At 44.7% G+C, this 26,957-nt stretch overlaps 1 protein-coding gene across 1 annotated transcript in view; it reads left to right on the plus strand.

The window, feature by feature from the left end:
• Window positions 1–26,957, plus strand: part of PLCG2 (phospholipase C gamma 2) — a 414,427-nt gene that overhangs the window by 239,753 nt on the left and 147,717 nt on the right. Inside the window, exons 16-19 of the mRNA XM_069216644.1 lie at window positions 2,419–2,499; window positions 14,502–14,680; window positions 19,945–20,145; window positions 21,307–21,426. Of these exons, the coding sequence (XP_069072745.1) occupies window positions 2,419–2,499; window positions 14,502–14,680; window positions 19,945–20,145; window positions 21,307–21,426 (581 nt within the window). The remainder of the gene's footprint in view (window positions 1–2,418; window positions 2,500–14,501; window positions 14,681–19,944; window positions 20,146–21,306; window positions 21,427–26,957) is intronic.

The raw sequence follows: 26,957 nt of genomic DNA on the forward strand, positions 1-26,957 counted from the left end.
GGTGTGTTGGGGGGTTGGGGTGTTTAGGTTTTGGGGTGGGGACTCTGGGTATTTTTTGTTTTTGGGGTGGGGTGGGGGGCTGGGGGTGATTAGGGTTTAAGGGGGGAAGGGGGAATCAGGGTTTAGGTTTTAGGGGTGGGTTGGGGTGTTGGGGTGTTTAGGTTTTAGGGGCGGGGTGGGGACTCGGGGTATTTTTAGTTTTTGGGTTGGGGTGAGGGGCTGGGGTGATTAGGGTTTGGGGAGGAGGGGTCAGGGTTTAGGTTTAAGGGGTGGGTTGGGGTGTTTAGGTTTTAGGGGAGGGGGTTGTGGTCATTTTGGGGGTGGGGGCTTGGGTAGTTGTGGGGATGGGGGGTCGCGGTAATTTTTGGGGGTGGAGGGCTAGAGGGTAAGCATGCTGGAACCGTGCATGCTGATTACTAATGCCTTTACCAGGAATGCGTTTACAATGGAAAATCGTTGTAAACGCATTCGTGGCAAAGGCATTAGTGATAAGAACGAGGTCGTTGTTCCGACCTCGTTGTTGAGCCATGGGTGCTTGAAGCACTCGTGGTTTTGACATATAACCATTGTGGATGGCCTGGTCGAGGTTGGCTGACGTATCGGTGGTGTGGTGTTGAGAGCCTGCATCCATTGGCTCTCAGTTACTTTTTCCCAGCTGCGGTGGGTGGCACTTTGGTGCTTGGTGATGGTGTGCTGCTTCTTGGAGATATTAAAGTAGACGATTGGGTGGTCAGTCTAGGATAGTTCCGTAGTGTGGGTGAATTTGATCCTGTCGCTGGAGGAGAAGATGGCGTCAAGGGTGTGTCCTGCTCTGTGGGTTTAAAGACTAGTTTGGTGAGTGCCATGTTGTTGAGGTTCTCCAGTAGGGATGTGAAATTTGTCTCCTTGGGACCCTTGATGTGGAAGTTGAGAACGCCAAGAAGCATGTAGTGGAGGGAGCCAATGGCAAGGGGGGTGATGATGTTGCTGATGGCATCATAGAATGCTTGCCGGTGTCCTGGTGGTCAGTATGCGAGGGTGCCCTTATGATTGTCTTGACATTGATGTGTAGCAGGTGGTTAAAGTGCTCCATGACAGGCACTGGGTCATCGTTCGTGGAAAAGCATTGAATGGGTTCCTTAATTATTATGGCGATTCCTCCGCCGTGCTTGTTGAGACAGTCCTGGTGTATCATCCTGTATCCGCCATGTGTGGAGGTGGCGATGTTGGGGTTGGAGGCAGGGTTTAACCATGTTTCGTGATGAAGGCGACGTCTGGGGTAGTGGTAGTGATGGTGTCCCAGATTTCTGTGACGTGTTTCCTGAGGGAGCGGGCGTTGAACAGGATGCAGTGCAGTGCTTCCAGGTCGATGGTGGTCTTCTGGGAGGTTGTGGTGTTGGGTCCTGTGTGGGTCGGTGATCCTGCGAGGCAGGCGAAGTGGCAGTGGGGGCAAACTAAAGGTCTGTAAGCAGAGCGCAGCAAGTATTTGCATCAGCAGGAGTCTTGGCATCCAGTGTGGAGGCCCAGGAGCTCGTCTGCGCAGCAGCGGCAGATGGTGGGGGGACCAGGGTTCCTGCCGCTGAGTGTGTTCCAGGTACAGAAGGGCGCAGACAGGCTTGCCTTTAGCATGCAGGCTGCACATTGCCACTATGCAGCCACCCTGCAGCCTTCATTAAATAGGCCTCAGGGAGGGGGAAGGGCCCTGGGTGAGACGGGAAGACAAGAGCTTGGTAGAGCAGGAAAAAAAGGCTGAGCGGGAGGAAGGAAAATGGAGGGTGTGGGGCTACAGGCCTGAGGGCAGGAAGCCTGGGGGAGGTCTGCTGGTAGTAGGCACAAGGGCCTGCTACCAGGATCTGCTGGCTGGCAGCGGTCTTCTGGCCACTTCTGGCTGCTGGCTGGCTGAGGGCAGGTGGCAGCGGGGAGAGCAGGAGGCCAGCTCAACTAGGACTGTGCTGCAACGCTCATTAAATTGGCCTCAGGGAGGAGGGATTGTGGGAGGCAGGAAGGCGAGAGATAGGTAGAGTGAGAAAAAAGAGTTCAGAGTGGGAGGTGAGAAAACAGAGGGCATGGGAAGAACAGGGAGCGGCCTGGGGCAGGAAGCCTGGGGGAGGTCTGCTGGTAGCGAACACAGGGGCCTGCTGTCAGGATCAGCTGGCTGGCAGCTTCTGGCTGCTGGTTGTCTGAGGGCAGGTTGCAGCGGGGAGAGCAAGAGGTGCGGAGTAGGAGGCATTGAGGCATTGCAAGCATTAATTGTAGAATGTTTCATTAAAGTGCATCATTCCCATGTGCAATACATTTGGAAAAGTGTGAATAGTAGACATAATGGTACATGTTTGTTCATTTTACCAATTTTCAACAGTTAATTCCTAAAGTTACTTGACAGTGTGTGCTTTCTTGATAATCATCTGGTCCTGTGCTAAGTATTTTCTTATATTTCAGAGATGGTCTCGGCATTATTGTGCCATCGCGGATGGAAAGTTGTCCTTCGGTGACGAGATAGAACAGAACAACGATGTAAAGGTAGGCACTGCGTCTTGATCTTTTTGGGTCTTTTTTTCTTCCTTATTTTAATTGTAGGGTAATCTTTGGAGCACTGGATGTCTTGATATATGGTAAATGTTGGATACAGGCCATCCTAAGCTCTACTGCCAAGAAGAAATATTATCCATAAAGTCCACAGATCGAGGTGGTCCTATATGTCACTGCAAAATCTAGGGGCTCCTAAGTTCCTTCCTTATTAAACTGTCCATGACATCAATTAATGACAGTAATTTCCACATTTGTGAGGGAGCCCTCTGCATAGAGTGTTGATGCGTTCTGGCCCTCTTAACTTAAGAAAGTACACCAACAAAATATGTATTATAGTCTGTTAGATGGCCTTTTATATGAATCCAATGCAGAAGAAGTACAATCAAGTGTTTCAAGAGATTAAGAGCATGCTGGCCCCACACGTGGTTTAAAAAACCTTTTCTTCATATTTGGTGTGTGTATATTAAAAGATATTATAGCAACACAATACACACGTTCATAGGCAACTTGATGCAGAGGTCAAGTGGTTCACTCTAATGAGTTGATAGAACATATCCAACACTAGTAGTTTAGTTTTCCTACACTTCTAAGTGACGGTGGTTTGAGTTTATTTTTAATTTCATTTACACAGCTCTTGCGTGCTTTGAGAAGCAAGTTTCTTGATGCACAAGTAGCATATTTGCGTGCAGGGAAAGAGAGACCCCTGGGAGACCCCTGGACCAAGGCTAGGGGCTCAGGGTATCCCTACCCTGACCAATTTCCTATTTTGTTGTTGTTTTGTGAAGCTGAGTCCCAAAATGGCTGCCAACACTTCCTTGATGAAGTGATGGAAGCCAATCAGATATCAGCATGGGGACAGTTGAATCTGCTGATCCTCCACGTCCCTAGATATCTAACTTGTTTAACCTTTAATATCTCAGAAACTGCTGAACAGATCAACACCAAATCACAAAAAGCACAATCTGTGCACCAGGATCTAGCTTCCTGACAAATTTGGTGTAATTCCGTTCAGCATTTCGGGCTGGTGACGTGTCAAGAGACCCTATGGGAAAATGAATGGGGAAAATGTGTTTTGGGACCCCCTTTTTCTCTTGACTGATTACACCGAAACTTTCAAGACAGCAGCTGAACTGACTCATTTAGTTTTGAAAAATTTGTGAAGATTTGTCAAGCAGCGCCAAAGTTATTGGCAAAACAAAAAATGCTTTTCCTATGGAAACTAGGTCTTAACTATAACTACCTACTGTTCACTGCCAGTAGGATATATATATATATATATATATATATATGTTCGATGACATGTGTAGCTGCAGATACACATGCTGTGCACATCCCGCCATCTGGTGTTGGGCTCGGAGTGTTACAAGTTGTTTTTCTTCGAAGAAGTCTTTTTTCGAGTCACGAGACCGAGGGACTCCTCCCATTTCGACTCCTTTGCGCATGGGCGTCGACTCCATCTTAGATTGTTTTTTTTTCGCCATCGGGTTCGGACGTGTTCCTTTTCGCTCCGTGTTTTGGCTCGGAAAGTTAGTTAGAATCTCTGAAAAATCATCGGTATTGTTTGCGTTCGGTATCGGGTTAGTTACAACAGATCGACACCGAATTAAGAAGAGCTCCAGTGGCCCTTCGGGTTTTTTTTCCATCCCCGTCGGGGCCTGGTCGGCCCGGCCACGTGTCTCTTCAAGGCTGATGGAACGGACCCCATTCCGCTTCTGTCCAAAATGCCATAACAAGTATCCATATACAGATCAACATCTGGTCTGTAACTTGTGTTTTCACCAGAACACAAGGAGGATACTTGTGAGGTCTGTCGAGCGTTTCGGTCCAGGAAGACACTCAGGGACTGAAGAGCAAGAAGACTGCAAATGGCGTCGGCGCCGACAGGACAAGAGCGTTTCGAGGAGGAGGAAGAAACATTCTCCACCCAGGATTCGGACTCTGAGGAGATCGATCCCGAGGAAACGCCGAAAACCGTGAGTAAGACGTCAAAACCAAGAACTCACGAGAAAAGCGCTAAAGCCAAGGGGACACCACCGCCAACAGGCCATGGCTTAACCCAAAAAATAGGTGACCGTTCATCGGCACCGAAAAAGGGCGAGCTGGTGTCGAAGTCATCCGACTCCGGTTGAGATACCGGCACACAGCAATCTCGGGCCCGAGATAGTGGCTCAGAGAAGATTCGGCACCGAGACAGCGGCACCGAAACGGGTCGGCACCGAGAGAGCACAACGCCGAAAGTAAAGAAGGTTTTGTCGGAGCCGAAAAAAGCAGCCGAAAAGGTTTCGGTACCGAAATACCCGGCCTCGGAACCGAAAACAAGTTCCTACACTGAGGAACAAGGACGGTCCACACAAATGAAGACACATAGATTTGGACAGGAATTACAGACAATAGAGCCAGCTCACACACAAAGACGGCTCTTTATTCAAAAAGATACAGGGAAGATCAGCACTCTTCCTCCAGTCAAAATGAAACGCAAGCTTGCCTTCCAAGACAAGGACAAACAGCCACACGCAAAGGTGGCTAAACAAGTAACACCGCCACCATCCCCACATCACTCTCCGCAACCATCACCGGTAGCCACTCTACTAATGATGCAATCCCCAACTCATACAGGAATGAGTCAAGATGACCCTGACGCATGGGATCTTTATGACGCACCAGTGTCAGATAATATTCCAGAATGCTATCCAACTAAACCATCGCCACCAGAGGATAGTACAGGCTACGCACAGGTGGTGTCAAGAGCAGCGGCATTTCATAATGTCAGCCTTCATTCAGAGCCCATTGAAGACGACTTTCTTTTTAATACACTGTCGTCCACACACAGCCAATATCAGAGTCTTCCTATGCTACACGGAATGCTAAAACACTCCAAACAAGTGTTTGAGGAGCCTGTTAAAGGGAGAGCCATTACTCCAAGAGTAGATAAAAAAATATAAACCGCCACCAACAGACCCAGTGTACATTACACAACAGCTAACACCAGACTCTGTTGTAGTGGGAGCAGCGCGCAAAAGAGCCAACTCTCATACTTCAGGAGATGCACCACCTCCAGATAAAGAAAGTAGAAAATTCGATGCTGCAGGCAAAAGGGTGGCGGCACAGGCAGCAAACCAGTGGCGTATTGCAAATTCGCAAGCTTTGCTAGCCAGATATGATAGGGCCCATTGGGATGAGATGCAACACCTTATTAAACATTTACCCAAGGAGTTCCAAAAAAGAGCGCAGCAAGTAGTAGAAGAAGGACAGAGTATCTCCAATAATCAGAAACGGTCAGCAATGGATGCTGCAGACACAGCTGCTAGAACTGTCAACACAGCAGTAACAATAAAGAGACATGCATGGCTGCGTACATCAGGATTTAAACCAGAGATACAGCAAGCTGTGCTGAATATGCCATTCAACGGACGGCAGTTGTTTGGGCCGGAGGTGGACACTGCGATCGAAAAACTAAAGAAAGACACTGACACGGCCAAAGCCATGGGCGCACTCTACTCCCCACAGAGCAGAGGCACATTTCGAAAGACACAATTTCGAGGGGGGTTTCGAGGGCAAACCACAGAAGCCACAACCTCACAAACAAAGCCCACTTACCAGAGCCAGTATCAGCGGGGAGGTTTTCGGGGACAATATAGAGGGGGACAATTTCAAAGGAATAGAGGAAAGTTCCAAAGTCCCAAAACTCCTCCAAACAAGCAGTGACTTCAAGGTCACAAATCCCCCACACATAACACCTGTGGGGGGGAGACTAACCAAGTTTTACAAACATTGGGAGGAAATAACAACAGACACTTGGGTCTTAGCAATTATCCAGCATGGTTATTGCATAGAATTTCTCAAATTCCCTCCAAACATCCCACCGAAAACACACAATATGTCAAAACAACATATAGATCTTCTAGGACTAAAAGTTCAAGCATTGCTACAGAAAGAAGCAATAGAGTTAGTACCAAAACAACAAATAAACACAGGGGTTTACTCCCTGTACTTTCTGATACCCAAAAAAGACAAGAGTCTGAGACCTATACTAGATCTCAGAACATTAAATACCTACATCAAATCAGATCACTTTCACATGGTTACATTACAAGACGTAATCCCACTGCTCAAACAACAAGACTACATGACAACACTAGACCTAAAGGATGCATATTTCCATATACCAATACATCCTTCACACAGAAAGTACCTAAGGTTTGTATTCCAAGGGATACATTACCAATTCAAAGTGTTGCCATTCGGAATAACAACTGCACCAAGAGTTTTTACAAAATGCCTAGCAGTAGTAGCTGCACATATCAGAAGGCAACAAATACTTGTGTTCCCGTACCTAGACGATTGGTTAATCAAAACCAACACGCTAAGACGGTGTTCACAACACACAAAATATGTCATAGAAATCCTCCACAAACTAGGTTTCTCAATCAACTACACAAAGTCACACCTTCTGCCGTGTCAAACACAGCAATACTTCGGAGCAACAATCAACACAGCAAAAGGGATTGCCACTCCAAGTCCACAAAGAGTTCACACATTTCACAATGTAATACAGACCATGTATCCAAAACAAAAGATACAAGTCAAACTGGTGATGAAACTACTAGGCATGATGTCTTCATGCATAGCCATTGTCCCAAACGCAAGGTTGCACATGCGGCCCTTACAACAGTGCCTAGCATCACAATGGTCACAAGCACAGGGTCAGCTTCTAGATCTGGTGTTGATAGACCGCCAAACATACATCTTGCTTCAATGGTGGAACAGTATAAATTTAAACCAAGGGCAGCCTTTCCAAGACCCAGTGCCACAATACGTAATAACAACAGATGCTTCCATGATAGGGTGGGGAGCACACCTCAATCAACACAGCATCCAAGGACAATGGGACATACAGCAAAAACAGTTTCACATAAATCACTTAGAACTGTTAGCGGTATTTCTAGCGCTCAAAGCATTTCAACCCATAATAAGCCACAAACACATTCTTGTCAAAACAGACAACATGACAACAATGTATTACCTAAACAAACAGGGAGGCACACACAGTTGTGTCTCCTAACACAGAAAATATGGCACTGGGCGATTCACAACCACATTCGCCTAATAGCACAATTTATTCCAGGAATTCAGAACCAGTTAGCAGACAATCTCTCTCGGGATCACCAACAGATCCACGAATGGGAGATTCACCCCCAAATACTAAACACTTACTTCCAAATGTGGGGAACACCACAAATAGATCTATTTGCAACAAAGGAAAACTCAAAATGCCAAAACTTTGCATCCAGGTACCCACAAGATCAGTCTCAGGGCAATGCGTTATGGATGAGCTGGTCAGGGATATTTGCTTACGCTTTTCCCCCTCTCCCACTCCTTCCATATCTAGTAAACAAATTGAGTCAAAACAAACTCAAACTCATACTAATAGCACCGACATGGGCAAGACAACCTTGGTACACAACACTACTAGACCTCTCAGTAGTACCTCATGTCAAACTACCAAACAGACCAGATCTGTTAACACAACACAAACAACAGATCAGACATCCAAATCCAGCATCGCTGAATCTAGCAATTTGGCTCCTGAAATCCTAGAATTCGAACACTTAGACCTCACACAACAATGTATGGAGGTCATAAGACAAGCTAGGAAACCTACCCCTAGACACTGCTATGCAAATAAATGGAAAAGATTTGTTTATTACTGCCATAATAATCAAATTCAACCCTTACACGCATCTGCCAAAGATATAGTAGGATACTTACTACAATTGCAAAAGTCAAAGCTAGCTTTCTCTTCAATAAAGATACATCTTACCGCAATTTCAGCCTACCTGCAAATTACGCACTCAACTTCATTATTTAGGATACCAGTCATAAAAGCATTTATGGAAGGCCTAAAGAGAATTATACCACCACGAACACCACCAGTTCCTTCATGGAACCTCAACATTGTCTTAACACGACTCATGGGTCCACCTTTTGAGCCCATGCACTCTTGTGAAATGCAATACTTAACATGGAAAGTTGCATTTTTGATTGCCATCACATCTCTAAGAAGAGTGAGTGAAATTCAAGCATTTACCATACAAGAACCATTTATTTAAATACACAAGCATAAAGTAGTTCTACGGACAAATCCAAAATTTTTACCAAAAGTGATCTCTCCGTTCCACTTGAATCAAACGGTAGAATTACCAGTGTTCTTCCCACAGCCAGATTCTGTAGCTGAAAGAGCACTGCATACATTAGACATCAAAAGAGCACTAATGTACTACATTGACAGAACAAAACTAATTCGAAAAACAAAACAACTATTTATTGCTTTCCAAAAACCTCATACAGGGAATCCAATTTCTAAACAAGGCATTGCTAGATGGATAGTTAAGTGTATTCAAACCTGCTATCTTAAAGCAAAGAGAGAGCTGCCTATTACACCAAAGGCACACTCAACCAGAAAAAAAGGTGCTACCATGGCCTTTCTAGGAAATATTCCAATGAACGAAATATGTAAGGCAGCAACATGGTCTACGCCTCATACATTTACCAAACACTACTGTGTAGATGTGTTAACTGCACAACAGGCCACAGTAGGTCAAGCTGTACTACGAACATTATTTCAAACAACTTCAACTCCCACAGGCTGAACCACCGCTTTTGGGGAGATAACTGCTTACTAGTCTATGCACAGCATGTGTATCTGCAGCTACACATGCCATCGAACGGAAAATATCACTTACCCAGTGTACATCTGTTCGTGGCATTAGTCGCTGCAGATTCACATGCGCCCACCCGCCTCCCCAGGAGCCTGTAGCCGTTTCAAAGTTGATCTTGAACATTTGTAAATATATTACTTTAAACTTCATTATGTACACACGTATTCACTCCATTGCATGGGCACTATTAATAGCATATACAACTCCTACCTCACCCTCTGCGGGGAAAACAATCTAAGATGTAGTCGACGCCCATGCGCAATGGAGTCGAAATGGGAGGAGTCCCTCGGTCTCGTGACTCGAAAAAAGACTTCTTCGAAGAAAAACAACTTGTAACACTGCGAGCCCAACACCAGATGGCGGGATGTGCACAGCATGTGAATCTGCAGTGACTAATGCCACGAACAGATGTACACTGGTTAAGTGACATTTTCCACACACGCTCAACGGCTGGTGCCCATGCTATGAGGGGAGACCCGCCCCCAGTAATGATTAATGTTCCAAAGAATTGTGCACAGCTCTCCGTGAACTTTCATATCCTTTATTATAAATATAGCAACTGCACCAACGCATTTTGATCACACCAGCATTCTGGCAACTAGTGAAAAACTAAATCAACATCTAATTAAACCGCAAATGAGAAGTCAGTATTACCTACTAATATTATCGATATGGAACGGTCAACATCTCAAAACAAAGTTATATAACATATGTTTTTGAGATTAGCAAACCTATACTGATATATTCATTAATTGCTAAAGTGATTTTATTAACATGATTAATAATACATTCCCAAACTCAAATTGTATGTTACTTAATCACTTAATTATCATGCCATAAAGTTATCATGTAGAAGGCTAGCTTTTAATTCAAATCGCACAGTTCTCATATCCAAAAACTATATAAGGCTAGCATATAAGATTAAGAGTTCTCAGAGGTGAACATGCAGTTCCTCATCCTAATTTAACCCCTAAGGGGTCTTAGTCTGAAGTCAAATAATGTATTTGGATTCAAGTTGATGCAATCTCCTTGTTCTGTTTCCTCCTTTCTCATGATCTATAACATGGTCAATAGCATAATATCTCAGTAATCTCCAATCATTTGTCCCATGTGTTTGTAGATGTTTAGCTACTGCATACATTTAATCCCTGTGTACATTTGTTCTCATATGTTCAGGAATTCTCTTTCTAAGCATGCAAATGGTACTTCCTATGTATTTAAGACCACAATCACATACAGAAACATACACCAGGAATTTTGTTTCACACGTTATTTCGTGTTTCATGTAAACCTCAGTATTATTCTCTGCCAAAAATGTTTTAGTAGTTCGTCCAATTTTGCACGCTTTACAGTTGTTGTATTTGACAAAACCCATTGGTTGTTCTGTCAGCCAATTAGTTAGTGGTTTCAAAGCAAAATGGCTCCTGACTACGTTATCTTTTATAGAAGGTACCTTTTGATATGTTACAGATGGTTTCTTTCCCACTCTCAGGCCAATATCTGAATAATTTGAGATCAAATTCATCTTATGATCCCTCATTCTTTGCTATAAGTCGTCAATAGTCTCAAGGGCTCATCCACCTCATTATTCCTCCGGTTCTGTTTCGGAATGAACACATCATTACGTTTAACATCCATGATATTTTCCATTTCTTTATTTAACTTACTTTGTTTGTATCCTCTCATTTTGAGTCTGTGCACAGTGACTTCAAATTTTCTAAAAGCCTCTTCATCATTCAAGCAATTTCTCCTCATTCATATAAGCTCACCATATAGTATGCTGGTTAATAGTGCTTTTGGATGAAAACTTTCTCCATGCAGGATACTGTTTGTAGATGTCTCTTTCCAATATAGTATGGTTTCTATCTGCTCATTTTGAATACATACTTTAAGGACCAAAAGGTTTAATCTTTCACAGCTTACCTTACATGTAAATTGTAATCCTAAATCATTGGAATTCAAGATAGTAAAGTAAGTCATGAACTCCTCATGTGTTCTGTGCCATATTATGAACAGATCATCTATATATCTTACCCTTAAAGCAATCTTTTCAATATAAATTTAATTTGCTGGACTCCATGCTATTTCTCTCTCCCACCAGCCCATTACCAAGTTGGCATATGTTGGAAAATGGGTTATTGGTAGGGCAGGTAGGTACCTACACCTAGCAACAAGCCACTAACCTCCACATAGGTACAGTTAGGTCTCAGTAAATTAATCCCAGCTCAACCCTTGGTAGTTTGGCAACGAGCGTCAAGGCTTAACTTAGGAGACAAAGTGTAAAGCATTCAAATATCACAAAACAGTAATTAAATAAAACACAGGAAACAGTTTAAAAATCCAAAACCAATTTATAAAAATAGTTTATGTTTTTATCTTTAAAATGACACAAAAACAATTAAAATCGGTTCAGGGGAACCGGAGATATGAATTTTTAAAGAATTATTACTTTTCTAGCGCTTAGAAACAAAAAGTGCCAATCGGGTCATCTGGTTGCACCTCTACCGGGGCAAAGTCAAACTTTCAGGCCGACCGCGATGGAGCCCTGCTCGGCTACAGGTCGCGGGAGGCCTCGGTTAAAAAGTTACCTTCTGACTTAGTCTTTATTTTGAAGTTTTTCTTCACCGGGACGAACCTGCCAGTTGAATCCGACCTCCTGGAGCCCTTGTCTGGATATGCGATGTGGGTTTCCTCGGTGGAGACTTTTACCTTCGGACTTAGTCGTTTTTTCGAGATGAAAATCCTTCGACCGGGGTAAACCTGGATCTTGATCTGACGTCCATGGAGCCCTTCTCGGATACGATGGCTGGGAGGTCCCGGTCAACTTTTTACGTTCGAACTTAGTCTCTTTTTTGGATGTTTTTCTTTACCGGGACGAACCACGAAGTCAAGCCGGGTCGCGGTTGAGGCAAGCCGGCTAGAATTTCCGCGTCGGGTCGGTCACTTTATGGAGCTTTTTTTCAAAAATTCTCCAATCTTTTCCAAACTTCTGGGGCTTCGCCCAGATGTTCTTTTAAGGTTCTTTTGGGGTCCACAGCTCACCCCAAGGGTCCAGAAGTTCTGTGATGGTCCTTGGGAAGTGCGGACTTCAACTCCCAGAATACACCTGGCGCAAACTCCTTTTTGGCCACTGGACAGTGGTCAGCTGGTCACTTTTTCAGGAGTTGGTGCAGTGGACTCTGGATAGCAATTTTTCACCTGTAGCAAACAGGGAGTCCCTCCTTGAACCAGTGGAAGCCAGGCAAAGTCCTTCTTGTGGTGAATCCCAAGTGTGCAGCTGGTGCAGTCTTTCTGAGTGCAGGGTCCAGGTGCAGGCCAGGGGTCCAGCAGGGCAGTCCTTCTTCTTCTTTAGTTCCTTTCTTGTTGAATTCTGGAGGGGATCTGAGGCGTGGGTGCAGGTCTGCCAGTTTTATCCTTGCTCCTGGGTGAAAAGCAGGGGGGCCCTGGTTCTCCAATCAGGGACAGGGTCGTCCCCCTGTGATGACCACTTCCTGGGAAGTGTGGCAAAAATCCATCCCAGAAGGCAACAGTCTCTAAAAATCCAACATTGATGAATCTGATTTTTGGAGGTTACATCTGGCTGAGCCCACCCACTGGTGTGGCTAAAAATCATAAACACACCCCTCTCCTGCCCTCTCCTAATCTAATCAAGGGGGCACCTAATTGTCTGGGGTTGCAGGATGTGGGGGTGTTGCTGGGTGCTGCAAATGGCCTTCTCTGCCTTTGAAGACCAGTTTGGCAGCCCTCCCCCTTCCTGCCTCACCATCTGCTGAGGGGAGATTCTCTCCCCCAAGCACATTCCTTTGTGTGAAGCCAGGCCACTTCACACCTAATCAAGGCAGCCTGGCAGAAGCTGCTGCAGGCTGGCCAATCAGAGCACAGCAGCAAAAACAATGCAGAGCTGAAATTGGCAACTTTTTAGGTAAAGTCTAAACTTTTTACCTGGACAAGTTATATTAAATCCAACAACTGGAAGTTGTGGGATTTATTACAACAATCAATTTGATACCAAATTCTTGGTATGTAACAATTAAGGAGACTTTAAAATTTAAAATAAAGTCTGCCCATTCTAGCCTATGAAGGCCATTTACTTCAATGAGGGAAAAACGAATTTGGCTGTTTTTACCTCACCAGGGCTTATAAATCTATTTTTATAAAGTCCCTGCTTATAGTTACATGGCACCCAGCCCTAGGGGCACATAGGGCACACCTTAGGGGTGACTTATATGTAAAAATAAGGTAGTTTAAGACTTTGGAAGTACCTTTAATTCCAAAGTCGAATTTTCATATAACTTTAATTTAAAAGCAGCCAGCAAGGCAGGCTTGCTTTTAAAATGACACTGGGCACCTCAGCAGTGCACCTAGGTGTGCACCACCTATGCTGTGGTCCCTAAACCTACATGCCCTACCATATACTAGGGACTTATAGGTAGGTTAACTTAGCCAATTATAATTAGCCTAATTTGCATATCCATTTTACACAGAGCACAGGCCCTGGGACTGGTAAGCAGTACCCAGGGCACAGCCAAGAGTCAGTAACCACCAGTACCTATCCAGAAAGAGTGGGGGTGACCAGGCAAAAAAAAAGGACTTTCCTACAGCATAATTTTGAGATAGAGAAATGTCCATTGCTGTGCCACACATCTGATGGAAAATTTCATGATTAAACAAAAAGATATTATTTTTCAAGCATAAATCTATCATAGAAAGCAGCATTTTGGAATGTTCCAGTTCTTTAATGTTTCTTTGTTTTAAGAAATATTCACATGCTGCTAAACCTACATCATGCCTAATGGATGTGTACAGAGATACTACATCAATGGTTGCCAATAGGTAGTCATTATTCCAGTTGGTATTTGCCAGGATCCATAAAAAATCTCCTGAGTCTTTTATATAGGAGCTTAATGTTTTACCAATGGGTGCCAAATATTAATCCACATAATCAGAGATGTTTTCAAAAGGTGATTCACAAGCTGAAACTATGGGCCTGCCAGGAGGATTCACCATAGATTTGTGTATCTTGGGAAAAGAATAAATCACAGACATTGTAGGATTTTCAATTTTCAAAAAATTGTATTCATCTTCACTGAAAAGGAGTTCATCTTGCCAAGCCCGAAGATTAGAGTGAACCAGATGAACTATCCGATTCATCGGATTCTCTTGTAATTTTTCATAATTATTTTTATTATTCAATTGTCTATAGGCTTCTGTCATGTAATATATTTTAGGATATATATATGTATATATATCTTTAAAGCCTGTGATGTCTCACAGGATCAGAAGACCACAGACCTGCATCTCAGTGAGAAGTGGTTCCATGGGAAGATGAAGGCTGGGCGTGTGACAGCAGAGAAGCTTCTCCAAGAATATTGTGCAGAAATGGGGGGCAAGGATGGCACCTTCCTGGTGCGGGAAAGTGAAGCCTTTCCCAACGACTACACCCTCTCCTTCTGGTAAGCCTCTTCTTATGTGTAACACTTTGTATTTTAGAAATAATTGAGGGTGAGCATTTAATGTAAATAAAACTCACAAATGTAATGAGTTAAAAGGGCAAATAACCTCCTGACCTAAGCAATTTTATCTTACCTATTAAGAATATTTATCAGGTATCAAAGACATCACTATTGACATCAAAGGTGCACCAGAGGCATAAATCTAAACAGAGCACACAGAGAATTGTCACAGCATACAGAGCCTTAATGTTATTATTTCGAGTGTTTATTACTAGATACTGCACATGTGCAACACATATAGTGCAGCAAATATAGTCAGATTGCATATCGGCTCAGCAAACCTGTTCATATTTTAATCATGTCACTCTTAGTCCCCATCCAAAGAGATTACTCAAAGATTGGGCATTCCACCTCTCATCATGAAGAAAGTTCTCACATTTTAGGCACTCATGTTTCTGTGCTCTGAGGTTTGTACTTTGGAAATTGGGTTTCTAGTTGTACAATCAGGTACCACAATCCTTGTCAGGGTAAGTCAGATACACACTTTAAATTAACCCGTGCTCGCCCTCTGGTATCTTGGCACAGAGCAAGCAGGCTTACCTTAAGAGGCAATGTGTAAAGTATTTGTGCAACATACACAGTAACGCAATGAAAACATCACAAAAAGACTCCAGACATTTAGCGGAGTACAAAAAGACCAAAACAACAAAAATCTGATTAGTAGGAGTTGAGATATGAGTTTTTAAAGAATAAACTAAAAATAGTGCGTAGAAGTCACTAGCGGTCAAACGGTTACTTGAGGTTGCAAGGGACCGATGCACATCTAAAGTTAAGGCCGACCACGATGGAGCGCGGGTCAGATACAGTTCCAGGTAAGTCCCACTGAGGTTTTACCTTCTCAGTTTGGTGCCAAGAGTCCATTTGTAGGTGCGAAGAGCCACCAGGCATTGTGGACAGATAGGCTGGAGCATTGCTGTCATGAACAGCGATGCTGCTGTGCAAAGAGACACAATTGCACCCGCTTGCACTGATCCTTTGTGCGAATTACTCGGTTCCAGAGCAAACAAGCCCATTAGTGAAGAGCCCAAAACCTTCATTTCAAGAACAAAAGATCAGAAAAATCACTTCTTAGGGACCAGGACTAGAGAGGTGCCTCTTGGGGGTCAGGATCTGATTGAAGACGGATCCAGGAGCTGTAGCAGGTGAGTTGAAAGAAGTTGCTTGTGTCCCTGAGACTTCAGAAAGCAGGAGACAAGCCAGCAAGCCCACGGAGTCACTCTGGGTTCAAGTGAGATGGGTCCAGTCCTCAGCAGGGCAGAGATCAGCAGGTAGCAGAGGCAGCTCAGCAGAGTAATAAAGCAGTTCCTCAGAACAGTCAGTCAAGCAGAGTGGCAATCCTTGTAGCACAGCAGTCGTTACTCCAGCAGAGTGCTTCCAAGGTCCAGTAGTGTACTGGTCTGGTAGGTTCAGAGTTCGAGTACTTATACCCAAATGTAACTTTGAAATGGGGGTGACTTCAAAGCAGCTCCTTGAAGTGCACAGGTCCTCCTTTCATCCCAACCCAGGCTCTAGACTACCAGTGTGGGGGGGGGGGGGGATTAATCATCCCTTTGTGTGGGGACAGGCACTTCCCTATTCATGTGTGTCAGCTTCCCTCTATCCTTCCTGCCCAAGAAGGCCCATCAGAATGCAAATGAGTGCAGATAAGTGCTCAGACACACTTAATCCTGTGTTTCTTGCTGCCTAGGGGGAATGAACAAAGTGTAGCTGTCACCTACCCCAGACGTGTTTTGGAGACAGGCTGCAAAGCATACAGAGCAGTACGAGCAGAGAATTGCTTACTTCCTAAAAGTGGTATTTCTAAAATAGTAAGGTAAATCGTGCTTTACCATTAAAGAGGATTTATCATCACCATTACAAGGATATGAAACATGACAAATCTACTCCTTTCTGATCAGGAATTACAGCTTATAAATATGGGTTCCTATGTAAGTAAAAGGCAGGGCATGTACTTTTAAGTTTTACATGTCCTGCTAGTGAAAAACTCCCAAAGTCATTTTTCACTACTGTGAGTCCTGCCCCTCTCATAGGCCAGCATTGGTAATTTATTAATATAGTTTTAAGCCCTCTCAAGGTGCTGTGCCCACAAACCACTGCCTGTGGCATAGGTAAGTCATCCCTCTAGCAGGCCTCAGAGCCTTAAGGCAGGGTGCACTATACCACAGGTGAGGGCATAGCTGCATGAGCAATATGCCCCTACAGTGTCTAAGTCCATTCTTAGACATTGTGAGTACAGTGTGGCCATATAAAGTATATGGGCTGGGAACTTGTTATTACGAACTCCACAGCTTCATAATGGCTTCACTGAATTCTGAGAAGTTTGGTATCAAACCTTCCAGCACAATAAACCCACATCAATGCCAATACAGAATTTATTGAAAAATGCACCCAGAGGGCATCTTAGAGATGCCCCCTGTATTTTACCCAAACTTCTATTGCAGGACTGACAGGTCTATGCCAGCCTTCCACTTCCAGGTGAGTTTCTGACCACATGGGGTGAGAGCCTTTGTTCTCTCTGTGGTCAGAAACAAAGCCTGCACTGGGTAGAGGTGCTTCACACCTCCCCCTGCAGGAACTGTAACACCTGGCAGTGACCCTCAAAGGCTTAGGCCTCTTGTTACAGTGCCCCAGGGCACTCCAGATAGTGGAGATGCCCACCCCCTGGACAAAGCCCCACTTTTGGCCGCAAGTCCAGTTGGAAAAGTAGGGAAAAAGAAGGAGTGACTACTTCAGCTGGGACCACCCCTAAGGTGTCCAGAGCTAAAGTGACATCCTCCTTGTAAAATCCTCCATCTTGGTTTGGAGGACAGGGTCCAATAGTGTGGAGTGGACACAGGAAGGGTGTAATTACCCTCAAGCACAGTAGCCATTTGCTACTGCCCTCTGAGCCCTGTAATGCCCCATAATCCAGGATTTAAGAGCCCCCCTGAACCTAGCTCATCTGTTTCCTGGTGACCTAAGAAAGAAGAAAAGAAGAAGTACTGCTAAGCCAACCCCCAGCAGAGAAGACTGAAGACACCAACTGACTTGTTCCCAGTCCTATAGACCTGTCTCCAGCTTCTGAAGCCCTGCAACCAAAAGGCGACAGATCCTGCAGGACCAGCGACCTCCCAAAAGCTACAAGAGGACTGCCTGCTCCTCTGAGGACCAAGAACTCCTGTGGACAGTAACCTTGTCCAGAAAGAAACACCACCAAAGGACTCCAAAACCACCCCGGATCAACGAGTCCTGCCCACTCTGCACCCGACGCCCACAGCCCATGTCTATGTGGCCCAACCAACTAAATCTGGTCCCCAGGCGATTCTGACCTAGTGTCCACCCTGGCTTGACCCCTCCTGTCCAACACGACAACGCCTGCAGGCTACATCCGGAGAACCTCTTGACCGTGAGAGAGCTGGATGAAGATACCCGACACCCAAAGGTACCACTGCACCTGCACACCCCTGGCCTTGGGGAATCTGACCACTAGTCCAACAACGTTCAGCAGGTGGTCCTCCCCCTTGTCCATCCTTTGATTTTCCAGAACTGACCCACTGGACTTATCCTGCAGCATCTTTTGTGACACCCGTGGTCCCCCTATTGGAAAGCATTGGGAGCCCAACGCTGTGTCTGCACCCAGCCGCCCCTGCACCGCTGAGGGTCTGTGTTTGGTACCTATCTGTGGCTCCCCCGCCCGGTGCTCCTCAAAACCCCTCAGGTCTGCCTTCTGAAGACCCTGGTACTTAGCTGCAAGCAGGCCTGATTCCGAGTGCCCCCAGTCTCCATTGGAGCCCATGTTAAATCGACCTTAACTTTGACCTCTGCACCCGGCTGGCACGTGTTGCTAGTTGTGGGTGTTTGGGGTTAACTTGAACCTCATCTTTTGGGCATCCTAACCCCCGGAGACTGTAACTGTAACTCTTGCACTTACCTCAAAACTGTGCTAACTTGTCTCCTATCCCCCATAACTGTCTTTGAAAATTGCAATGTCGACTTTTGAAACTTATTATTTCTGTTTATTTGAAAAAACGTATAACTTGCCAATTTGAAACAAAGTGGTATTGATACATATGTTGGTTACTTACTTGCAAATGTACTTACCTGCAAACAGAATCTTGTGGTTCTAGAAATCAAATATATTTTTGCTATATAAAAAACATTAGCCTGGAGTTAGTCATTGAGTGTGTGCTTCCTTTATTGCTTGTGTGTGTACAACAAATGCTTTGCACTACCCTCTGACAAGCCTAACTGCTCGGCCACACTACCACAAAAGAGAGCATTAGTATTCTCTACATTAGCCTCTGTTAAGCCTCTGGGGAACCCCGGACTCTGTGAACACTATATCTCATGTTGATATAGTAAAAACAGAACAAGCTTCCTACAGTTGGTGTCCTATGTTTTACATTTACCATATTTCAATGGAATATAATTACTATTACTTTGAATAAATATGTCATATTAGGGATAGGTTCCATGGTTTTAAATTGACTTAGTATAATGTGATTTTATTAACATAGTTAAATATTTCACATTTGTTAGGTTAGGGTGGTTGTATGAATTTGGGTTAGGCCTAATATTAGGGTTAGGTTTAATAGCTGTTAGAGTTTGTGTTAGTGTAGAAGCAAATGGCTCAAAGTCGGGGGTATTATAAAAGTAGAAGTTAGGGATTGAAGTCAGGTGGGGCTAGGTTGAAAAGATGGTGTTGAAATAAAGGGCTAGCTTGAAGTAAAGCATTGAAGTAGTGAAATGTCAAAGTGATGGGTTAGAAGTAATAGTATACAGCAGCAGTGGTGGTCAGATAATGACATACATGCTTGCCAACTTCTCCCACTGAGAAGCAATGTGTATAAAGATTAGAGCAGGAGGTGGACTAGGCTAAGAAATATTTGAACATAGTAGATTTGACATGTGTGACCATAAAGCATGTTTATAAGATACACAGTGTAGTCAGAGTTTTTAGTGGCCCCTATTTCAATTTAGCAGTCTAGAGGAGGGAACATAGAGCACAACGAGTAGCATTACATTAAAAAATATTAGGTTACGGCATACTTACTTGGACACATACTACATTATCCAATGAAAGTGAGATACTAAATTGGTGAAATGCTTTTGTTTATTCACTGACAATATTCTCACCAGGTGGTACTGGTGGGCAGTTTAGCAACGAATTGACGAGTGCTTCCCATAAGTCTCAGACACAGCTTTCCTCTTTTCCTCTAATCCAGGCGCTCCAACAGAGTGCAACACTGCCGGATTCGTTCAGATATGGATGGAGATAAAATGAAGTACTTCTTGACAGACAACCTCCCGTTCGACAGCATATATGACCTCATCAATCACTACAGGGAATCCCCCCTCCGATGCGCAGAGTTTGAGCTCCGCCTTACCGACGCTGTGCCCAACCTGAACCCTCATGAGTCCAAATGGTAACCTTCAGCCAAAAGAATATGATTTTATGGTGTTTTGATATTTCCTTTGTCTTCTTCTTTACATGGCCACCTGACTAAACAAATGAATGATGTATTTACAAGTCCTCCATGTTTCATTTGTTGCCTTGCAATAACAAAATTTATTTTTTATTTTGTTTTATTTTTTTGTTGCAAGCAGTGGAAAAGGTTAAATATGACAAGTGATTCATTTCAATGACATTTGTTTTGTGTTTCTTCTCGCAGTAACATGGCATGTCCTGATTTTTTTCTCGGATTCTGTTCTATTGTCATCCCGTGACCTTCAGTGTTGCAACTAAATAAACTAGGATAAAACCATCCCAAGGAATGTTCTCTCTCTACACTGTGTCACTTCAAATTTATGGGTGTTATTCACACACTAACCAATATCTGTTGTTTCATGCCTGCCCCCTGATTCCCACTGAGTCAGCCTAAAGGTCCACAACTGTTGCAACTCAGTCATATTTAAGGCCCTCCCCTGAGTGCCATGGACCCCTCTCCAATCCGTTACATCTCTCAATGATTCAGTTGGCAATCTTTATTCTGTCTCTTGTGGTTAGGCCCTGCTCCACAGCAGTTTTGGATTGGTAGAGATAGACATGTAGATTCATATTTTCTTCAAGATATCCGGTAAAGTGATGCATTGTATATCAGCAAAAAATGCAAGGCCAAAGAAGTCAGGTTCTATAAGAACTTGTAATGTGAGTAGTTGCCATCATTTTTTCTGATACATCTTCTCAATATGTTGCCAGGATACATTGGGAGTTTTGTCATGTCTGTCTTATTGCATACTTCACTCCTACCGACTGACCCATTTGCTTTAATAGTCAGTTTCCTAAATTCACATCCTTTTTGAGACAACTTCCCTCAAGAGACATTAGGACATTAGATGTAACTAAACAGTAGTGAGCTTTAAAACATAAATTGAGCATTCCAGTCTCAAATGATGCAGTAGTGAAAGTAGTGAAAGTCTTCCTTGTTAATTTTAACTGAAGTACAAAAAGGTTACAGGAGTGTGTAAATGCTTCACCTTCTATTGTAACCCAGTTAATTACTTGCCACATCTGGTCATCTTGACATATATGGCTCTTCATCTCTCATAAAACCTGCACCACTAATTCTCTCTGTTTTTTTTTGCAGCTGGTACTACAGCAACCTATCCCGTGGTGAAGCGGAGGACATGCTCTTGAGAATTCCGCGTGATGGCGCATTTCTTATCCGAAAGAGAGATGAGCCTAATTCCTACGCCATCACCTTCAGGTACGTAGAAATACTTTTAATTATCAGGGTGTAAATGTGATAGAATTGGTTTGAAACGTAGCATTTACTAAGCTTCCCTCCTCAGAGTTTATGACTTTATTGAAATAAGCTGTGGAGATAGAACATCTTTGTGAAAATGTTACATTGCAGCTGTTAGGTTGTATGTAATATTATGAACCTGCACAAATATCCATCTCACAACTTAAACTAACACTATATTATCAAGGTAATTATTTAAAGGGAATTGTAATTTTACTATTCAACCTCTACATCTAGTTATCTTGACGATGTATTTGTAGTCGATACTGTGAAGGTGAAATTGTTGCGTGTCAACATTTCAACCACAAAATCGTGATTAAACACTGTGTATTCTCTTTCGGACCGAGTTAGCCATGCATCATATTTTCATTTAATTTCTGCCTTGCCTCCACTTTAATAATTTATCCATTCATTCCCAAATTTCTGCATTGTTGATTAATGAAAATGAATGCCCTATTTGCTGGTTCAGCTTACTGGCACTTGTTGATTAAGAACAGGGTGGTAAAAAATGAAGTTAGCCAAAGCTGAGCCTTTAATTACAAATAATCATGTCTGTCATATTTAAAACTTGCATTTAAAATTTAGCTCAATGTTCTGGTTAAAAATTGGTGAAAATACTATATCCACCAGTTAATACCACACAGCAACAGGGAAGCAAACAGTTGCAGGAGAAATTTCAAATATCTCTAGGACAGGGGTTCTTAACCTTTTGACTTCTGTGGACCCCCCACTTAATCATTGTTGGAATCCACGTATGCCCAATGAAATATTATTGGTATCTGGGGAACCCCCCCAACCACCACTACTTACCCATTATCAGAATTCTGGAAACCTGGGATACACAATTTAGATGATTTGAAACCCAAAACAATATCACAAATGTAGGCCCTGATTACAAGTTTGGCGGTCTCAGGACCGCCATGTTGGGGGTGGCGGTCGTACAGCCAACGGGCTGGCGGTGAAGACCGCCAAATTATGATCATGCCTGTCTTCCCAACAGAACACAGCCAAACAACTACCAGTATATAGGTACCTTCAGGCCAGTGGGGACCATGATTCCGCTGGACATATGACAAGGCTGCACACCACCAAGGTTTCCGCTAACACCCTGGTGGAAACAAACTCTATAAAAGGAGACACTCACCTTCAGGAGCACATACCCTTCCGGAGCCGCCATGGACCCAGAACTGGAAGTCTTCCCACTGCTGCTCGCACAACAAATCCGGAACCTGTGATGGCGATGAAGACAACAACCGTGAGTGCACACACCTACCACACACTGGGGGGAAAACCCAAACTACACACGCATACACAACACACACATCCGGGACGGCAGGTGACAGTGACACACACACGTAACCACACACCGCTACGCACATACACACACCGACATACACACACACCCATACTGTACACACACACACACCCTTACTACACACACCACAGCCAACACACATGCGCCATAGACACACCAACCAGCACACACAGCACCAGCACTGTCTCACATAACCATCCACAACAGCACCAATACACACAACGACAACACCACCACAACTACACTGACGCTATGACATGCAATGTTATTGCACACCTCCACATGACAACAACATGTAACAACACCAGACAACCAATAAACACTCTCACACTGCCACATAACAAAGCAGATGTCACAATACGCTAGCACCACACACAACGGATATGACATAGCCATCACCAAACACTGACGCACACACAACAACCACACACGAGCACATAACACCACCATTATACATCTCAACACAAGCAATAAGCAAATTTGCTGCATACTTGCATGTAACAACAGAATCATATCCTACACAGATTACACAGCAATGACAGCAGTACAAATGGCAGGGCTACACCCACACATGCAGCCCAGGCACAACAGCTGGCACAACCAACACACACACAGCACACACACACACACAAACCAATGTCCATAATCAACAAACTGCCAAGTAGAAAGAAAAGCATGACAAGTATGTAAACATCAAATCCAACAACATGACAAGGTGTATTATTAAATGAGTAAACTTTAAAATAACTGTTAGAAATGGGGTCTTTCGTTGGCAGAGGTATACACCCTTGTCCAAGTAGGGACCACAATCCTAGTCAGGGTAAGTCACATACAATCCAAATTATCCTGTGCCCACCCTGTGGTAGCTTGGCACTGAGCAGTCAGGCTTAACTTAGAAGGCAATGTGTAAAGTATTTGTGCAATAAACCATGCAATAACACAGTGAAAACACCACAGAAATACACCACACAGGTTTAGAAAAATATAAGATATTTATCTGATTAAATTAAGGTCAAATCGATCAAGATTTGATAACCACACATTGAAATCTCACTTTTGCAATGTTAAGAATAGTCTTAAGTCAGCAGTTGTCTCTTGTGTGCACAAAGTACCTGGTTTGCGTCAAAAATACACGCACAGAGATCGCAGATGAGGAGATGCGTGGAAAAAGGAAGGTGTGCATTGAATTCCCCGACGCGGCACAGATGACGCATTGTTTCTTCCACGCTGCAAGGGCTTTGCGACAACTTCTGGTACGCAGTCTTGGATTCTCACTGCGATGCAGGGTCTTCTGACCCCCTGGGAAGATGTCTGGAAATCCTGGACGCGTGGGACAAAGTCACAGGTGCTGCGCCGATCCAGTGGACGCTGCAGTGGAGTGTCTGTCGCATGGCAGGGGATGCGTAGATTTTTCACTCAGGAAGTCGGGCTGCGTCATTCTGGCTCAGCTGTGCGTCAATCCGGTACGGCTGTGCATCGAAATTCCAATCACAACGCAGGCTCTGCATTGATCTCCACTCAGAGAGCAGGGCTGCGTTGCTCCGGTTCGGCGCTGCAGCGCTTTTCTCACCGGTGGGCAGGATGTGCGTCGTTTCCAGCAGGATTTGCATCGATTTTCGCCACGCAAGGAGTTTCCATGAAGTCTTTTTGGCCCTCTGACTTCAGAAACAGGAGGCAAGCTCAATCCACGCCTTTGGAGAGCACTTCTCAGCAAGGTCAGAGGCCAGCAAGACAGTCCACGTGAGTCCTTTTGGCAGCCAGGCAGCTCCTCTTGACAGGTTGCAGGATCTGGTCCAGAAGTGTCTGAGTTGGTGGGGTCAGAGACCCAGTTAATATACCCAGAAATGCCTTTGAAGTGGGGGAGACTTCAAAGAGTGGTTTTGAAGTGCACAAGGCCGCCTTTCAGTACAGGTCTGTCTGCCAGGGTCCCAGTAGGAGGTTAGACAGTCTATTGTGGCAGGGCAGGCCACTAGCCTTTAAAATGTAAGTGTCAGGCCCCTCCACCCTTCCAGCCCAGGAAGACCCATTCTGTTGCAGATGAGTGCAGGTGTGACTGAGTATCCTGTGTTTGTGGCTGTCCGGGTGAAATGCACAAGGGAGCCGTCAACCAGCCCACCCCATACGTGGATTGGAGACAAGCTGTAAGGCACAGATCGATTTTAAGTGCAGAAAAATGCTCACTTTCTAAAAATGGCATTTATAAAGTAGTAATATAAAATGCAACCTTACCAATAAGCAGGATTTTCTATGACCATTCTGGCCATACTAAACATGACCTGTTTACTCCTTTCTGATCAGAATCTACCACTCAAACAGTATAAGAGGGTAGCCCTAATGTTAGCCTATGAAAGTGGAAAACAAATTTAGGTGTTTTCCACTACAGGGACATATAAAAAACACAGGTATATGTCATGCCTTTTACCTACATAGCGCCCTTCCCTATGAGTTACCTTGGGCCTACCTTAGGGGTGACTTATATGTAGAAAAAGGGGAGTTAAGGGCTTGGCGAGTACTTTTAAAATGTCAAGTCGAAATGGCAGTGAAACTGCACACAAAGGTCTTGCAATGGCAGGCCAGAGACCTGGTTAAGGGGCTTCTTATGCGGGTGGCACAATCAGTGCTGAAGGCCCACTAATAGCATTTCATTTACAGGCCCTGGGCACAGGCAGTGAGCTTTACTAGGGACTTACAAGTAAATCAAATATGCCAATTGGGAATGAACCAATGTTACCATGTTTAAGGGAGAGAGCATATGCACTTTAGCACTGATCAGCAGTGGTAAAGAGTGCAGATTCCTAAAACCAGCAAAAACACTGTCAGAAAAGTGGGGGATTGCAGGCAAAAAGTTGGGGGATGACCACCCGAAGGCTGTCAGGTCTAACAATAACTATGACCAAAGAAAAGGCCAGTGCCCAGTCCAAAGTGCTAAAGGCACGAATGCCACCTTATTACAGTCCTAACTTGACTCCTGACTGCAAAATGACCTCCACATGATAGGGGCATAAAGTGGGCAGGCACCTCATGGATTGGGGGGTGGGAGGGGGTTTGGGCTTGGGTTTGGAAGGGGGGTCCTTGTGATTGGGTTTGGGAGAGGGGTCCTTGGCCTTTCGTTTGGGAGGGGGGTCCTTGGGCATGGGAGGGGTAGACTCCTTGGCAGGGGGAGGTGCATGGGAATTAGCAGCGGGGCAGGGGAGGACTTGGAGCTGGAAGGGCCGGACTTAGGGAGGGAGGAAGAACACTTGTGGGTATCACGAGGTGGGAGAGGAGCAGGGAACAAGGACAACTTTGAGAGGAAATGTTTTTTTGACACACAAGGGCGGTTATGGCAAAAGGATTTGGGAGTGGAGGGAGAGGGAGTGGTTGTAACATGTTTCAGTTTTGATGTCTTTGGTGCAAGTGCACGTGTGGAATGCTTGTGGTGCTCGGTGTCTGTTGGGTGGGTGCGGGCGTTTAGGTGTCGTGGGAGGAGGGGGAAGGAGGTGAAGCAAGATGCCATACTGAGTGGGGGACTGTCTGTTGGGGTGGTGTCTGTAGGTATAGTACATGTGCTGCATGTGGGGGTGTCGGTGGTTGTTGTGGATGCAGGTGGTGACTGGGGTGGATGTCTGCGGGTCTGATATTGTGGTGACTGTGGGTAAGACAGATATAGTGGCTGGATCCGCAAATGATGGTGTGGTGGCTGCAGGTGTGTCTGGTGTAGTGTTTGTGAAGAAGGGGTGATCGGGGAGTCACTGAAGGTAGTGGATGTTGGTGTGTCTGCAGGTGAGTGTTGCTTGTGTGCATGCCGGTTGTGGGTCTTTTGGTGCCTGTGCTTGTCAGTGGTGAACTTGGGTGTTGAGGTGGATGCATGCATCTGTGTGTGTGTGTGCACTTTGGATGGGTTTGGGGAGAGGAGTTTGGGATTAGAAAGAGGTAGGTGGAGGGGGGCGGTAGACAAAGGGACACTGGCTGCCGTTAGTGTGGAGGCCAGAGCCTGACATGATCTCTGGAGGCCAGCCAGGGCACCATGAATGTTGGACTTGAGCTGCCAGTCCCTGGATATCATTCATAATGGTGTACTGACCCGCAGAGTTGGACCTTATAAGGTCAATAGCCTCCCCACTGAGGGCATCAGGGCTGACTGGGGCAGGGGCAGAGGTGCCTACGGCGAAGGAGATGCCTACCCTCCTGGGTGAGC

This window comes from Pleurodeles waltl, chromosome 12 (assembly GCF_031143425.1).
Source record: "Pleurodeles waltl isolate 20211129_DDA chromosome 12, aPleWal1.hap1.20221129, whole genome shotgun sequence".
NCBI classification, from domain to species: Eukaryota; Metazoa; Chordata; class Amphibia; order Caudata; family Salamandridae; genus Pleurodeles; species Pleurodeles waltl.